We start from the raw sequence: 18332 nt of genomic DNA, 5'->3' as shown, positions 1-18332 counted from the left end.
GGACTTGATACAGTTGGTGCCTTCTTTTCATGCCATACTGGCATATTCTTCCTCTAACTCAATTGTGGATTGGCTGCAGTTCTGCTACTCGTCTCTATCTCATGAAGATTTCGCTTTCCTTTTGGTGTTGCTGTGGGCGGTATGGAAAGAAAGAAATAAAAGGGTATGGAATACTAAGTTCCAATCCCTCTCACAGGTTTATTTTCAAGCGGTGACACTGTTTCACTCTTTGAAGTTGGCTTTGCCGACTAGAACTGCACGGGAGGGACACCGTCCTCGATTATGGAGTCCTCCACCCACCGGTTGGCTTAAAGTCAACATGGATGGTGCTTTTGATGAGGCAGGCCATATGGGTGGGTTAGGAGTGGTAGTTCGTGATGAAGGTGGCCAGATTATCGCTGGAGCTTGTGCCAGCGTAAGTGTAGTGTTATCACCAGTCTTGGTTGAAGCTTTTGCTGGGCGACTTGCTTGCCAGGTGGTAGAACGATTTGGTTTGGCCCCTGTTGTATTCGAAACTGATTATCTTCAGCTAGTTAATGCTATACAAGCGGAGGGTGAAGACACCTCAGAGTTTGGTAGGTTGGTGGATGATATTTCTCATTCCATGTCATCTCTTCATAACTATTTGTTTACTCATGTTGTTAGAGAAGCTAATGTTTTAGCTCATAAGTTGGCTAAATGTGCTCTAGGCATAGGTTTGCTGCTTTCCTGGTATGGATCTGTTCCTACCATATTGGAGGCACTCCTCTCCATCTAATGTAATCTAGTGTTTTCATTAATATAGTCTGACGTTTCGGGTTAAAAAAAAAACTCATGTATTCTTTTACCATAAATGTTTCTACTTACCAGACTCCAATTCCCTATTGAATATGCAATATGAGCATGCTAGAACTTTAAGCACACATTAATCATTAGGGTGCCGCTATTGCCACCCTACCATTTTCTTTGTTCACCCTACTTGCTCATTACACCCTACATTCTAATTTTAATTATTAAATTTACTTGTTTAACCCATTTTTCTTTCCAATAATATCCTTATATGACATATCCAATTAAAAAATAAATATTTTTAGCGAAAATCTCTCATTTAATTTATACTCATAAAAAAATTAAAATGTATTAGTTTCTTAATAAAATCATAATCTGATTTATTCCCATTTTTTTAAATTTTTTCTTTCAATTTCAATCGATGTAAAAAGATTAGTAAATTTACAACTATGATCAATGAAGAAGAGATTGATTTTTTTTTACGTGTTTTAAATTTTTACTTTCAGTGTTCACAAAAAATATTGCAAAGATTTTGATGAAGTTAAAGGTAATGGTTTTGTGAATTGAATAATGAATTAACGATAACGAGGCAACAAAAAGACAAAAAAACAGTAATAAATTCAAATTTGGGTGGAGAATATAAAGATTAATGTTATCCAATGAGAAATTAAGTAGTCTTTGTATTTAATTAATTACTTATATATTTATTTTTTCTTACATATTTGAATTTTAGAAAATTAGTGTACTTATTAGTCATTTTGCACTTAAGTAATATAGTTTTTCAACAATTCAAGTGTTTGTAAGGTTGAACTAAGCCTTTCAAAATAAAAAAAGTTAAACTAAGAAAATGGTAGGGTGGCAATAGCCGCTCCCTAATCATTTTCACTATCACCAAATTTAATAGCTAGTGAGAAAAAATTACCATGCTATACACGGGAGAAAAAGGGTTGGACTCAATTCCATTGGTTGGATTTTTTGGCACAAGCTGTTAACCAAATTGATGACATCGCTTTCCATATTTCAAAAACCAAAACCGGCTTGGAATTTTGAAAACCAACATGATCTATTAACTCACATTTCTATTAAGTTTAATTTCGGCTAATTTCAACTATGTTGATGAATTGACCAATTTTTCTAGGGAAAATTTGTTCTTCAATTGTAATTTAAGCAAATTACCACTGCCTACACTTTTAGCCCATAAATTATCATTAGCATGCCTGTTTTTTTGAATTCCCATGTGGTACTGTGCAAGGCCCATGCGCAAGGTATTATAGCTTACTGTCAAATTTCTTCCATTTTTGAATTGTTTCTATCGATAAGTAAATTATGAAATTACCCTTGTTGTTTGGATAATGTGAATTAACACTGCTGAATGTTAGTAGCATTATGAAAATAAAATATTTCTACATTCCATCTTTGTTTTTCTTAAAAAGAACTCATTTATTTAATAATCCCAAAAATTATTTATACATATTACAATATGAAACTTAAATACCATATTATTTATCTCTGGCTTTGTTGCTTTCACATACAAGTTGCTTTGAATATCACCTCTTCTCATGGTGAAAAAATTTCTCCAGCAAGATTTCCTCATGTGCTTGAGGCTCTCTTTGATTTCCTTTTCAATTTGTAGCACATTGTCTACGTAAACACTTCTGTCTCTGACTCCTTGGTTATTTGTAGCTTGTTGTATATAGTTTAGGATATATATATGTTCCACAGTCAAACTACAAAATGATAGAGAAATCAAAGTGAAGGTATTCATTTAGTTAAAGCTACTGATATTCAGTAAGGTAAGTAAAAAGAAACCTTACAGATACATTGCTGCAAGCATATTACATATAGTAGCAAATTAACATTGCACCCTCTTCTTTTATTGCAACAGCCTTCCTATTTGCCATTGCGATTAATCTGTGTATATGACAAATGCAAATATGAGTACTGACTGTTAGTAGTATACTGACCCTCAGTAGTATACTAGTCCCAGTAGTATACTAGCCTGGGTTCTCCTTTGCTCAGTTCTAGCTTTTGAAAATGGAACATGCAGAAAAAATCAGTCAAAAAAACGCTCAAGTCCTAGCATTGTTCTATCTCCCTCGCTATTACAACAGGCAAACCTAACCAATCCCTAAACCACGATTCCCCAACAAACTCCACAAATTACAAAAGAAAACAACTCTAAGGCATGCAAATGCCAACACCTAAAGCTTAGATCCAACCAAAACAAATATGATTATCTCCTAATCGAAAATATACCTCTTCTTTAAAGTCATCGTCGTTCTCGGTCGGCGCGGCCTCGTCATTGGAGCCGCAGGAGTTGTCCTTAGTAGCACCTTCGTCTTCGGGGAGGACAGAGCGAGCAACGACCTCTAGCTCTTCCTCGTCCTCTTCGTCGTTGATCGGCTCCTCCTCGGAATTGGATAGGGCTTCGTAGGAAGAGACCTGGAGCTTCCTTTTGGGGGTCAGCAGCCTCAGTAGTTCCTCTTCGCGCGCCAGATCCTAGATCTGTTGCCTCGCCGCCGGAGCCTCGATTCGTTGCTTTGAAGCAGGAACCATGCTTTTTTACTTCGCAGCTGAAATGGAGGTTTTGAATTTGGGGAGAAATGGAGGTTTCGATTTTGGGGAGAAATGGAGAGAGAGAGATCTGTTGCCTCGCCGCCGGAGCCTCGATTCGTTGCTTTGAAGCAGGAACCATGCTTTTTACTTCGCAGCTGAAATGGAGGTTTTGAATTTGGGGAGAAATGGAGGTTTCGATTTTGGGGAGAAATGGAGAGAGAGAGAGAGAGAGAGAGAGAGAGAGAGAGAGAGAGAGAGAGAGAGAGAGAGAGAGAGAGAGAGAGAGAGAGAGAGAGAGAGAGAGAGCTGATGTATCGTGATACTAAAGTGGTAATTTTCGTAATTCCATAGAAATTTAACTATCATTTATGTCTTTAATGCAAATGAATAGTGACCGCATGGGAACCACATCTCTAGCCTTTGCGCACGGGAAAGAAATATGAGAATTTGTAGTTAATGGTCATTACCTCTTGTAATTTTACATATTACTTATCCAAATAAAGCTAATAAATATCCCAAATTTTACTTTGGAATAAACATGCATTGAAAAACCAAAAATACGAGCGTAACTTGCCTAAAAGTTTGGTTTGTCTGTTCATTTAAAGAACTAATCGATAATCTGCAAATGTAAGTTCGGTAGGGTTTGTTTGTTTTGGTTCCAAATAGGCCACCCGTACACTATTGGAAGATGGCAAAATTATTAATTTCAATCACATTTGAAACTTGTTTTTTGAGAGTGAAAAATGGATAACAATTATTTTGTTTCACTACTTAACATTTGACCGATGTCAAGTATTTAAAAAAAAAGTGCTTTGCTAGGGTTTCTTCCCTAGCCGAGTTTGGCAACTCCGTCGAAGGCGAGAAGCGGTGTTTTGCCACCGAGCCAAGGGTCGCGCACTGCGCTAATCCTTGGAAATGGTTCTAGCGTCGGAAACCAGGGATGTGGGAGGCGAGGTTGCTGGGCAGGTGGATCAGAAGGCCAGTATGGAGGCAGATCGAGGTCGAGCGCGTCAGGAAGGCGGGTTTGCAGACCGGCGTCGCTTGTGGAGGTCGGGCTCGGGATGGAAAGTCTCAGGTAGAAGAAGACGGCTTCTGACCATGGGCAGTAGCGTGGGGGCAGTGCAGTAGACAACGGTGCAGGTTCTTCTGGCTTTGGCTTTGATGGAACAGGAGGTCTGGCCAGGGTCGGCAGCGGGCAACCGCATCTGGGTGTCCAAAGCAGGAGGATATTCAGATCTGGAGGCTCTGTGTTTGGGTTGTTTTTGGGCCCATAGTAGTGCCCAGTTGTTGGGCCTGTTTTCTCCAAGGATTTGGATTTGGGACCCAGGAGGTGCTTTGGGTATCTGTTTGATCAATTGTGTTATCTGTATTATTTCGGATGTACCGTGTTTATGTGCAGATAGGTTGCTCATCTCTACATTCTATAAGAATTCTCAGTATAATATTACTATGAGTACCACAATTGTGTGCCTGGCGAATAGTGATACTTGTGCTGGGATGAATATAGTTTTGATTGATCTATCGATATCTTGCATACCCGGATCGCAGATTCTAATGGTTTTGTCTCCAAATCTCAAGGTCATGGCAATGGTCTCGTTGTTGGTAATTATCTTGAGAATGCTGGGAAGTTACCTTCAATTGTTTGCTAGTTTCTCTATAAGCAATTCAGAGCAGTATTGTATTGTACATGAACAACCCATTGGTGTAGTACACCTTCTGGTTTGTTCTAGCTTAGCTCTAGCTTCAAGTCATTTATGGCTTGTGTCTGCTCCTAAGATTTTTCGGGATGCCATTCTAAACGATTGTAATCGTTAAAGTTTCAATGAATTTACTTTTCAAAAAAAAAAAATTGACCGATGTCAAGTTTAAGGTTGATTATTTTAGAGTAGAATTACTATAAGGTAGTTTAAAGTTTAGCTCTCAAGTTTGACTGTTTGAGTGCCAACTGCTAAACCTTAGGCGATGAATGTGATTAAAAAAAAAAAAAAAAAAAAAAAAATTATCAAGGGTGCGTCTGGGCTACGCAGGGCGTACCGTACCCCGTGTGGGGTCAGCATGCGTGGCCAATTCATGTCCAAAAGTTTTGATTGTAGAGATAACTAACGTTATGAGTTAAAATGTTACCGTTATGGTGAAAAACTCAGGGTATTAAAGTAATTTACATAAGAGATAAAAATCTGGTTAAAATTCGAGGAATGAATCATCCCATTTATGTGCGTATCCTAGTGATTATTATCAAACCCACTATCCCAGAGAGGTGATCACTTCACTCTCCATCACAATCCAAAAATCCCAAATCAAAACCAAGATGTTTGTTTTTAGCAAAATCAAGGCACAGGTAGGAGTCAGAGAACCAACAGCAGCAAATTATGAAACATAATATGCAGATCGAGTGAACTATGCCCTGAATTTGATAAGCGACGGAGCAATTGATAAGTTTGGGTATTGCCACTTTTCGAATCTGGTGATCTCTTCTGGGATTCCCAGAGATCGATAAGTCTGGGTCGTCGGGCTTTGTTTGAAATCCGAGGTCTAAAGCTATAGAAGGCCTTGATTCGTTGTTGGTGGTGCGGTTGGTTAGTGTAATTGAAGATGGAAGGTTAAGGTGAAACGGGTATCTTTGATTTTCAGTTGATTAAAGAACAAAAGTTGAATGGAGTTAATGGACTGGATTTGTTGCTCAAATGGAAATAGTTAGAATTGCCGCGTTAGTTTCTTCTGGTTTGATAGGATATGGTTTTCAGGCTTGTAATTATGAAACAAGTCAATGAATTTATTTTATAGTTAAATGAAGAAAAATTGTACCATCCGCACGCATTGACGCAGTGGTGAGGCAATGTAATTGTTCTGTGTCCTTTCCAGGTTCGAGCCACATGCTTGTATTTTTTTGTTGGGCCTTTTTTTGGGTAAAGTGCAAATAATTTTTTATCCGAAAGAAGTGCCATTTGTTTTGTTTAATTGTTTTTTTTTTTAACATATTTTGTAAAAATCATAATAAACTGCACATTAATTAAAATGCATAATATTCCTTTTCAAAAAAAAAAAAGCATAATTATTCTATAATTAAAAGAAATAATATGCATTATAATTTCAATAGTGGAGATGGACTTTTTAGAGAAAAGAAAATGGACTAGGGAAACTCATCTTTTCTATAATATTTTCATAGGAGGAATGAAATTAGGACGAAAAAAAGTTAGCGTATTTTCACATATTTTGTATAATACAAAGAAAAATGAAACTAAAAATTAATAAATTTGAAATTCTCCAAGTGTTTATTTCGTAGTACTAGATATTATGTAAAAAAAAAATGATCCTATTCGTCGTCGTTTTGACATTATTCAAAGCGATTAACCCTATAAACGCTTATCTATACTATTATTAAGAGAAGAGGCTTTGTTATTCAAAATCTAAAATTTTGACAGAATTAACCTTAGAAGATTAATAAACTTTGAAAATTAATTAAATCACAAGGATAATTAAGACATTTACAAAATGTATTTTTATTAAAAAAAAAACCCACAACCCACTTTTCTCTCTCCCATTTTCTTTTCTCTACAATAACCAACTCTTTTCTTTATTATTTTCTGAAAAAAAATAATAATAACTTGCACATGCAGAGCATGTATGGAGAAATGCTAGTATTTCTCTAAAGGAGCCAAATCACAACGAGATAAACATCCCAAATTTTTGAACTACACAAGATCCTTATAGCCTACTAATGTTGTCTAGCATGTTTATTGGTTGTAGGGAAAAGTATAACTTCCAAAATAAAATAGGTGGATGAAATAGAATTCGACAAATTCGACCGTTCGATATGATCAAGGTGGGGAAATATGGTTATGGTAAAAAAAATCTACATGTTTTTGTCACTGTTTCGGCCTTGATCCTTATGGTCAACCCTAAACTCTAAATAGTTATCAAACTAAAATCTCGTAACTACTCTCTCACAACTTCTTTTTTCAATTTGTCAGCGCTCACACTCTTGTGGGGATGAGGTGTATCAACCCATGTAAAAAATTTAGGACGTTTATCTCCCGGTGATTTGGCTCCCCTTAGGAAAGCATAAGCGTATATTGGGTTGACCCCTTTGACCAATATGAAAACGAAGGCCGACCGTATTAGTTTTTTTATGCGGTACCTATTAATACATGTTAGATACATGGGTAATGCTAAATCAATTGGTTTCCAATTTCTATTATTTGGATCACAAAAAATCTTTATATGCCTACTAGTGTTACATAGCATGTATATTGGTTGTAGAGAAAAGTATACCTTCCAAGACGAAAAAAGTGAAAGAAAAACAATGTGACAAATTTGACCGTTGGATGTGATCAAAGTAGGGGAACATGTATATGGTAAAAAATTGACATGCTTTGGTCTTCGTTTCGGCCTCGATCCGCGTGGTCAACCCTAAATTCTAAATACTCATTAAACTAAATCTCTCCGTAATCACTCCCTCGCAACTCTTTCTCTCGGTCTATTAGCCCCCACACTCTCGAGGGAACGAGATATATCGACCCATGTAAAAAATTTAGGATACTTATCTCCCTATAGTTCAGCTCCCCTTAGGGAAGCATAAGTGTATATTGAGTTGACGCCTTTGACCAATATGAAAACGAATGCCGACCGAGTTAATTTTTTTACACAATACTTATAAATACGTATTAAATACATGGGAATGCCAAATCTATCAATTTTCAATTTTTACTATTTGGATCAAATAAAATCTTTATATGTCTACTAGTGTTGTATAGCATTTTTATTGGTTATAGAGAAAATTATACCTTCCAAGATGAACAAGGTGAAAGAAATAGAATTTGACAAATTCGACCGTTTGATGTATTCAAGGCAGGGAAATATGGCTATGGTAAAAAATTGACATGTTTTCACAATTGTTTCGGTATCGATCCGCGTGGTCAACCCTAAATTTCAAGTATTCATCAAACTAAACACTCGTAACCACTCCCTCGCAATTCCTTTTCTCAATCTATCACCACTCACACTCTCGCGGGGACAAGGTGTATCAACCTATGTGAAAAATTCGGGACGTTTATCTCCCTGCAATTCAGCTTCCCTTAGGGAAGCATAATCGTATATTGTGTTGGCCCCCTTTGACCAATATGAAAACAAAAGCCGGTTGAGTTAATTTTTGTTCATGGTACCTATTAATATGCGTTAGATACATGTGTAATGTTAAATCTATCGATTTTCAATTTAGTGTTTGCAAATCGCTAGAAATACCTATGTGTCTACTAGTATTGTATAACTTGTATATTGTTTATATAGTGATGTTGACTTTTCAAAAACAACAAATAGGTGCAAATTGAATTTGTTTAGACCGACCGTTGGATGAGATGATTGAAATATTTCATGTCTATTGTAAAAAAATTAACCAATTTCATCATCTTTTTGACTTCGATCTGTATGATCGATTGATGACAACTTAATAACAATATATTTATTTATTCAAAAAAAATAATAGCAACTATATTTATTAATTACATTCCTCTAAATATGTGAGATTTCAAAATTTAGGTTTTGTATTTTAAATAGGAAAAATAACTTCGAGCTATTTTTGCTTGATTTTCTCTTAATTACATTCCTCAAAAGTCTTTAAGATTTTGAGAATTATTTAAATTTTAAGTTTCCCAAAATTTGTCTTTCGAGCCTGTATGATTAAATAGCAAATTACTACTAACTACACTTTTAGTCCAGTATTTATCATTAACAGGCCTGTTTTTTATATTTCCCTTGCGGTACTGTTTCTGACCCATGCGCAATGCCCAAACCCCGTGCAGCCTATTTCATGACGAAAATGTCCCTAAACATATTAATAGAGGAAGATAATCAATAAAGAGACAGATAAAGATAGAGATGGAGATGGATGGAGAGAGAGAGAGAGAGAGAGAGAGAGAGAGAGAGAGAGAGAGAGAGAGAGAGAGAGAGAGAGAGAGAGAGAGAGAGAGAGAGAGAGAGAGAGAGAGGGAGGGAGAGAGAGATAACAGATCTAGATTGATATCGAGATCGAAATCAATCAAGACGATGAATTTGAAATTCTCATTCAAACTAGAATTTAATAGTAAATGAGAGAGGGGGAGAAGAGATCTAGATCGATATCTAGATTTGTATTGAGATCAGAGAAGCTAGGCGAAGAAGCGAGGCATCGATGAGATAGGAGAAGCAAGGTGGCGAAGCGAGATGGTGAAGCTAGGCGGCGAAGCTAGACGGAGAACCTATTTTTTGGTCTTGGCCTGCAAATCTACCGGCAAGGAACGCGGCGAAGCTAGGGTTTGTTCTCAGCCTACAAATCCACCAAAGAGCGAGGTCAGTATCAATTAAGATGAGTTGCTAAGGAGGGAAACTTGATGTTATGTGACTGATGATGAATTGTATGAGCTTATTGAGACTCAGTACCATTAAAATGGTTGCAATATGTGCAATCTATGATTATTGAGAGTCAATAGCACTAAAATGCTATAGTATGTGCAATCTATGATTTTATGGACCTTCTAAAGATCATTAACTTTAGTTTCTGAGGGTCGGTAGCTTTCTGAGATTTGCTTGTTCTGATGGAAAATGATGAGTTTTGTGACTCAATAGTACAAAAGAAATTGTATGAGCTTTAGTTTCTAAGGGTTAGTAGCCTTAGCTTTATGATTTCACTAACACTATGTTTATTGTCCTCAAACTTGTGTTAGGAGAATAACGATTGGTTCTGGTTTTCGTAATTGAGTGTTTTGAATTGGTATGATGATGTTGCTGGAGCTTTGTAGAATAGAGAGGCTGATTCATTCTATTTTTTTGTGATTTTCATAATTGACATGATCTGTTGGAGAATGTTGTTGTAAGTCAGTTGGTGTTGCTTAGACAGGGGGTCTTAAAATGTTTGGATACAAAATGGTGCCGAATTGTATTGAGTTTATGTTCCATAATGATTACTTCATTAACATGTCAAGATCATTCTTTGAGTGAGATCTTTAAGTTTCTAGTATGCAATTATGACATATGTGCCTTTCTGTATGTGATGATTGATTTAAGAGGTTTGAGATTGTGAATGGTATAACTGAAGTTAGAGAACCATGTGTATTGAGGGTCAGTATGCTATTGAGGATTAGTAACCCTATGTGTATTGCAACCTCATTTGATGTTTATATATGAGGATCAATAGCTTTAGCTTCATGAGTACATTCGCTTAATTGCATGAGGTATTCAACTCAAATCTATTATCGGTTCAGTTGAGCTTGCAATTTTGGACAGATTTGTTAGCTTTACTTTATGGAAGGGTCATTGAAATTATGTCTACCTATAGGCTCTATGGATGTTTGATCTTATTACTGTTGTTAGTCTTCTTTTTTTTTGCTTGAAATTTTGGTTATTGATCTGCTGCAACTGTGAGGATCTTTTAATTAGGTCTTTTGTATTCTTATAAACTACAGTGGTTTTTTTAATCAAATTGAGGGTCAGTACACTATTGAGGGTCAGTACTCATATATTTGCATTTATCATATACACAGATTAATCGCAAATGGCAAAGAGGAAAGCTGCTACAATAGACAAAAAGGATGTACCGATTGAAGAACATGAGAAGAACCATGGTGGAGAGATTCTTCACCTTGACAAGAGCTGGTATTCGAAAGTATGTGATAATTGAAGGCAAGCAAAGACCATGGGTTGGATTGGATTGGGATTAGGATTTACATTTGATCATTTTGAATCGTTTTGTTTTATTAAGTGAGATTAATAGTAAAATGTTGATCTTTTGCGGATATGGATTTGTGTTTATGAGTTGATAGGATTTTGATGAAAGTAAATCGACAGAGATGCAGGCTTTTTGAAGTGTTCTTTATTAGTTAATGTTAATGGATCGATTTTATTATTGAGTTTCAAACAAAAAAAATGGTGCAAGGTCACATAACTTTTGCTCTTTTATGTGTATACAAATAATTCAATCGGTTAATCATTTAGAATTGCCTCTAGAAACTGGAAACAACTGCAAGTTTTGTATGTCAGAATGATACTAAAGCTCAATACATTAAATCTGCAATTCCTCGGAATGATACTGAAGCCCAGTACATTAAGTCTATAGAGGTTATTTTGGTAATTTGGATTCAGCTACAGTACCGCAAGGGAATTAGAAAAAAACAGGCCTGCTATTGGTAATAAATGGGCTGAGATTGTAGTTATTGGTAATTTGCTAATGATTAAAATAGAGGTCGCTACGAGTTTGTAGGAATTTTTGGAGGATTTTCGGACTCCCGAGCTATTTTTAATGATTTTTGGTATTATCCTATAATTAATTTAAAATAGATTTATGAGGCGGTTTAATCTGGAGCGTCCATCTTAACCTCCGCAAAACCTGGAGCGTCAGATTCAAATACATATAAGTTTGGATGAGCTTGAGAAGCACAAGATTGCAATCCCACACAGACCCGTTTCCTCGACCAGTTTTGCAGCGACTCGACCCAACGTCTCAGCGGCGAGAAGCGACCCAACTTCTCGGGTTCTCCGACCTAGTTTCCAACTCCGGCCACGGCTGCAAGTGAGACCGGTGGTGGTAACTCGTCTTGGCGAGGTGAAGAAGCGTGTCTTATCCTATTGTCCATCCATCAGCTTGAGATAGAAAATCGAATGGGAGAACTTTCTGAGATCTCCGGCGAGTTTCCATGTTTTCCAGCTTGAATGGCTTCTAGTATCACTGCTCCCACCTTCATGAGAAGCTGCACCGTAATGCTGTAGACGAGCTACAAATTGGGGACCCATTATTCAAAAACGCCATTTTGCCATTCTGCTCCGAGTTGCACCCATTATTCCCGAAATCCTGAAACTGTCGCCGCTGCCACGGTTATTTTCCTCAGATTTCTCTTGAGAAACAGAGAACCAAATCAACCACAGCCTTGAATCTCAGGGAAACACAGAGACTCCTGAGCTTTCAGAGTTTCAGAGCTCTTCGAATCTCAACCTTCAGCCATCATCATCATCTTCAACCTCCGAACCTTCATCTTCTATCTCATCGCAAGCATCTATTCCTCATCAGACTTCTCAATTGCTGAGATACTTGATTGCCGCTTGCAGCAACTTACCTTCAATTTCGGTGTGGATCGCCGTACTTCAGAGTTTTTGATGAGATACAGCTTCGACAACACAACTTGGCAGGTAAGAGGGAGTGGAATATTAAATGACCACTTCGTCCCTCGTTGAGAGGGATGGGACCGCAGTAAAGGGTTTGTTTTTACCCACTCCATCTGGCTTGTCGTTTGTGTATTGTTGAATGACCATATTGACCTTCCGTTAACCGCTGTTACAAGCGTAATTTACGCCGGGCGCAGCCAAGAATCATCCAATTATCAAGCAATATTTCATCATCCTATTATGGAGACGGTTGTCAACAGAAGATCTCTGGACCCAATATGATCAATAGGCAAGAATGATCATTTGACCAGAAAAGACAGATACTGTTCAATTAACAAAACTTTAGCTACGTACAAAGTATTACATGTTTGTTGATAATAAGAAGTTGTGCATGAATATGTTCCTCTCTTGCACTATAATAAACGAATAAGCAATAGTCTGTTTAACTAGTAACCGTATAGAGCTGCTATTTCCTACTCCTGTAACTCATTGGTGGCTTGAAGCTATATGTTTGCAGAGGAAGGAAACGTTTAGCCTTCTTCAACCAAAAGCAAAGAAACCAAGTTTCCAGGAAATTTGTGCAGCCATTTTTTGTCTTGCCATGAGAAGATATATTACGATTGTCTATGGAACCGTTTCCTTCATCTTCACCCTAATAATTTCTTTCTGATCGAATCAAGTCATTTTTGCCCTGGCGAAAAATATTCCAGCAAATAAACCTGTAAAGGAAAATTCATCACTGCGTGAGTAATTAAATCACTATGTATAATGGCCTTCAGAGTTGATTATGCTGAGTACCAAATAGTATGCTGAAGATGTTTGGTAGACTGAGAGGCACCCTGAACAGGACTAAACCAGCAATAGAGATAGGAATCTTGTTTAAGGAACCCACCAGACTGTAAAGCAGAAGCACATTAGAAGTTCCTATACATCTCTCTACTCATGACTCATGATTCATGAGAAGTTAATTTTGAGCTTAATCAATTAGACAGATATTACCTATAGGTGGTTGGGCCAGTTTGATGTAGAAACCACATGGAAGTGAAGCTAATGGAAAGTCCAAGCAATCCACTAGCTGTTGCAACAACCCAAAACACTGGCAACTTAACTACATCCCTGCATATTGAAACCAGGACATTAAGTAATGATCAGCTAAATGTGCTTTGGAAAAAGAAAAAGAAAAAGGAACCACATGAATTTATGTTCAACTAGTTAAGCTTACGCATTGATCACATATTCCCATTCATCAAACAGAATAATCAAGAAGGCAGCAAAAGGTAGAGATAGCAAATTATTCAGCAAGACCATTGAAACTTCATTTAGAGATCCGGATCTTGTGTACTTTTTTGCTTCATCCATTACTCGCCGTAGAGTGAGCTATCACAAAGAGAAAAGTCTATCGTGCTTATAGAACTCCAAACCAAACTAAAACGAAACTGATCTCCAGAACTTAATAATTACTGCTTACTGAGTAGCTTGCTGTTAGGATGCAGTTTGAAAATTGCCAAGCATAACCTACAGTATCAAAGGAGATATCTGTAATGCCACTGCTGATAGCAGAGATAATCTGCAATACATGAAGAAAAAAGAGATCAGAACTCCACTAAGAATATACAGTATATACATTTCATCTGTATGGAAGAATGTATATGATCGTAAGTGTGCTTGCAGTTTTCTGTGAAATGATAAGTAAAATACTGATTACCATCATAAACATGGCAGTCCACACTTTCTGATTCTGGTGTTTCCGGAACATGTATAGTTCTCCCAGTGCTGTTAAAATATTTGTCACATTCTTCAGAATGGTCACCATTGCAATATTTACGTATTTCAAACTGAAAGAAAAAAGTTGAACCACAATACAGTAAGCTTTACATGTACGTTAGACTATCTTTCACTGATAGAGGATATACAACATCAAATGAACATATACTGTGGATCTTATCAGCAATATTCTCTTCAGAATTTGTCATCTTCTATTTCTTTTTATTTCCAGGCATGAACAGATAATAAGCTCCAAATGAAAAAGATAACCTAAAATGCAAACAATGAAGCACACCACTTACCTATACATGCCTGATACAAGCATGCCGATGAAGATTACATTAACAGGGATCCAGACCTTAATCAGTTTCCAATTGAGCTTTTCCACAGTAACAACTCCAGAGAAGCCCAAGAATACAACAATTACAGTACTTATCAAATTCTGCAGAAATCATATGGAATCAGATTCCATTATGGTTGGCTAAATTTGTGGATTTGCATAATGATCATCAAAAAAGAGATAACGGTCAACTATCAGCCTACCTAGAAAATACACACAACAGAAGGACGCGTAACAAAGATGGTACTTTTATCCTAAAACTGATAATAAGACACGTTACATGATTCAGTGTGGTTGAAAAGGAACTAAGTGAGCAGTAAAGTAGGTGACATACTTGATAAAACATCAATGATACTCCTGCATTGAAGTTGTAACTGGATAGAACAACTTTATTCAGCAATATCATGCTGCACGATGAAATGCAATATGCTGTCCCAGACAACAGAGGTCCAGATTTCTTTGCTGACCCATGTCCATGCTTTTCATTTCCGTCACTCGGACTAAAAGAGATGGTGTCACCATGCCCTGCTCGATTCCCTCTAAACAACCTGCTTGAAGAACCACAAAGCTTGCATATCATGCCCCTTTCACACTAGTACTATACTTAATCATGTATTTAATTTACAGTCGATCATTTCATCAATTCAAATACCGAGTGGAGCTTATGAGTCCACCTATAGACAACATGTTTAAGAACCACAAAGCTTGCCAATTGATATTCTCCTTTCACTATATAACTACAATCAAAGCGGACAATTTTATCAACTACACTACATGACAAAGCAATCCTGATTTTTGTCAAGCTTCAGCTTACAAAACCAAAGGTACCAGCTAGCAATTTACATATGAAATTATCATGTACTCGAGGAATTCACAATGGCAAATTTTTTTAGTTGAACTAGATGACAAAAGAAATCCCGATTTTGCTGAAACTAGTAAAAATAAAGAACAATACTGATGATGACTTTACCTGTCACTGAGAGTCATAGTTCTTCGCTCCGCAAGAATATTATGTATTCCATTTGGAGAACCAACTTCTGGGTCCTCAATTTCGTGGTCTTTAACTCCCTCTAACTTGAAATCAGACGACATGTCTCAAACCTGCAAAACCAAATACCCAGTTGTAAACTAAACTCCAATTCTCATTCGGTGCAGCTAATTTCCATTTCTGTTCCAAATTTATACTCTCACCAATTAAATCCTTGTACGCTTACTATTTCACTTTCCAGATAAATACACTACGGAATTCACAGGGAGTAATGAATACGAAAGCTTTTGCTTAGCCGAAACCCCAAATAAGTTTTTAATCAAAACCAGAAAGGGAAGATCAAACGCGGCTAGAAGGGTGTCGAAAACGTGAATGCAGAAGGTTCTATCTTTTTCAAGAGCACGCAAAGGGTTAAGAGTAAACTGAAGAATAAGAAGAAGAAGAACAAGTTGTGGATCTGAGCCATGTGAGAAGGAAAGTGAGAATTAAGAAAGGACGGACCAGACTGATAGGGCGTCAGATGAGGTGTGTGCACACCACCATGGAAATTGAATATTGGGGGAGGAACACTTCCCGAGGACTCCAAAGTCAAACCCATAGCCACAAACTCTATATGATCTGTCTCTGTTGCCTTGTAGCTGAATTGAATATCACTGAAGACGAAGATGAAGGATGTGTTCGAATTTGGGGCGATGGGAACTGGAATTGGGAGGATTTTGTAGCTATGATTTGGGATTTGGTATGAAATTCAAACGGTTTGCTTTTTGCGCGGAAATTATGGGACCATTTGGGCTTGGGACTACATAGTTGTCTGAGTTTGGGCCTGATTCATGAAGGTATTCGGAACTTGGGAACCAAGTAATCAAGGTTTGTAGAGGCATTCTGTCCCAACACATTGTGCTATAATTACATATCGTCTTGGTGTTAATTTACTTAAATGAGCTGCTTGGGCTCTATAATTATATGGGTAATTGGACGCAGATCAGGTTGTTGAAACCGAAAAATTCACAAGTCCAATTCGAAAGAGGCTACATTCAAAAATTACATAGTGGTGGTTTTTCAAAATAAATCAGAAAAGTGGGAGCCCATTGCAATATATGTACTTGTATAGTTTGACTTGGCCACCAAATCAACCGAACAAATTCATCCAAAAGCACAAGAATGATACAAGTCCAATTTAAATCTCAACTCTTGAGTATGGTTAGTTAGTTGGCCTTCGTTCTTATCTCCAGAAGGAAGAGGAACAGTATGGCGACAAAGAAGTCATCATATGCTGCACTTTGTACAGGCTTTCAAATTCAAATAACATATTGAAAGTTGTGGATAATCCCCACAGATACAAATTTGAATGTGGAGGTGGTTATCATCATCTGAAGATCATTTCAATTTCAAAACAAATTGAACTCAACCAACATGATCTCTTATCCTTCTACGTTGCTTATAAAATGAGGCTTTTAACAATAATTCATGGGGGGCAGAAAATACTACATAGAGGAGAGCATATATAAGAGAAAGACGCACCAGAGGAGGAGAGGCATAGAGCAAGAAATACATAGACTAAGAAAGAAAAGAAACAGAGAAGAAGGTCGGACACTCCAACTTTCGCTTCCAGAGAAAGAAGGAAAAGAATTGCAGGTATACATCTACCTTCCCTCCAATTAATCCTTTTGTGTCTAGTGGTCGATCTTTCGAGACTCTAATAGGCCGTTCATGAACGACCAAAATTATTAGAGTCTTCCCAAAATGACGCTGCTGCTCTCAAACACTTAACGCATTGAAACAAAACGGTTGTTCATGAACGGCCTCATTTCAATGCTCAAAGCTCCCCCTGACGAATTGGAATCAATTGTTCATGAACAGCTCAATTTTAATGCTAAAAGCTCCGGTCATGAAGTCCAAAGCTTTGAAGCTGACGACATGCTATGGACAGCAAGAAATTCATGCGACATCTTCACCTGTGAATATGAGCTTCAATGCTCTTTTCTCTGTTCAAAGGAAAAGAGACAGCACCTGGTTTGTTTCTAATTGCTCCAACGAGTATTGAACAGAGCCTCTTGGTTAATCACACATTCAAAGGCATAAATTTCAAGCTCTATTTCTTGTGGCATGTGGCACCGACTTGAAAGGCCAAACGGTGGAGAGCTTCCCTTTCTAAATAATATGCAAAGCAAAGAGGCTCAGTGGGTTTGAAACAAAAACAATGAGAACAAAAAAATATGAAATTGTTGGCTTTGCTTTTTGTTAATCCATGCCTACATGCCAAAACAAAAGCTACACCTAACCATGAGGTTTGCATTAATTAAAGAAGTTTGCCTATTACATGAAAGTTGGGTGCAGCATGTCTCTTTTTGAAGTGGGGGTGCAATGCAAGATTACTGGTGAAAACAAACTAAACTAATGGAAAACAAGATGTTTCAGTAATTTCAATTTGAAGACCAGCATGGTGGAAAAGTCTTCGGCCATCTCGAATATAACTGGAAGCAAGCCTATCTCATATATCCGGTTCAAAATAAATGATCAGACGCTTCACCAACATTGCTTGTCCACTGAAAGTGACACGAGTCACTGGGCCTCCTACGAAAGAAACGGAAGCAAGCCCAGTCTACAGAGGTTCACTTCAAATCTTGAGCTCTGAATTTAAAACTCGACTCGTCAAAATGTCAAGCAAGGACTCAATCTGAAGCTCAACTCTTCGTAATGGTGTCCAAATCACTTATTTTCTTGAGCCCATTTACTTTGAAGCTCGAGCCCGGTTAATTTGTTCGTTGACAAGAGCAGAGGCAGCAT

At 37.3% G+C, this 18332-nt stretch overlaps 1 protein-coding gene across 7 annotated transcripts; it reads right to left on the bottom strand.

Moving 5' to 3' along the window:
* Positions 1-11352: 11352 nt before the first annotated feature.
* Positions 11353-17699, bottom strand: LOC112167537 (GDP-mannose transporter GONST2). Of its 7 annotated transcripts, none has more exons than XM_040505614.1 (10): positions 17067-17699; positions 15528-15658; positions 14892-15105; positions 14520-14659; positions 14159-14288; positions 13922-14020; positions 13676-13830; positions 13453-13569; positions 13252-13349; positions 11353-13172 (listed from the first exon to the last, which is right to left on the bottom strand). In XM_040505614.1, exons 2-10 carry the CDS (start codon positions 15647-15649, stop codon positions 13129-13131), a joined length of 1119 nt encoding a protein of 372 aa, XP_040361548.1. In that variant the 5' UTR covers positions 15650-15658; positions 17067-17699; the 3' UTR covers positions 11353-13128. The 7 variants fall into 7 exon arrangements, with proteins under 7 accessions (XP_040361548.1, XP_040361546.1, XP_040361549.1 ...); XM_040505612.1 differs by lacking the exon at positions 17067-17699 and adding an exon at positions 16047-16430; XM_040505615.1 differs by lacking the exon at positions 17067-17699 and adding an exon at positions 15772-16032.
* Positions 17700-18332: the final 633 nt, after the last annotated feature.

The sequence above is a fragment of the Rosa chinensis genome, chromosome 5, assembly GCF_002994745.2.
Source record: "Rosa chinensis cultivar Old Blush chromosome 5, RchiOBHm-V2, whole genome shotgun sequence".
NCBI lineage: Eukaryota > Viridiplantae > Streptophyta > Magnoliopsida > Rosales > Rosaceae > Rosa > Rosa chinensis.
The sequence above is the reverse complement of the archived record's forward strand: the minus strand, read 5'-3'. Positions and strand labels throughout refer to the sequence as shown.

Excerpts from the sequence above, each read along its gene's own strand:
- LOC112167537 (XM_040505614.1), bottom strand. The coding sequence starts at position 15,649 with ATGTCGTCTGATTTCAAGTTAGAGGGAGTTAAAGACCACGAAATTGAG. Across the intron at positions 15,106-15,527 it reads ACTATGACTCTCAGTGACAG|GTTGTTTAGAGGGAATCGAG; the intron begins GTAAAGTCATCA and ends TTCTTCAAGCAG. Across the intron at positions 13,831-13,921 it reads TCCTAACAGCAAGCTACTCA|CTCACTCTACGGCGAGTAAT; the intron begins GTAAGCAGTAAT and ends TCTTTGTGATAG.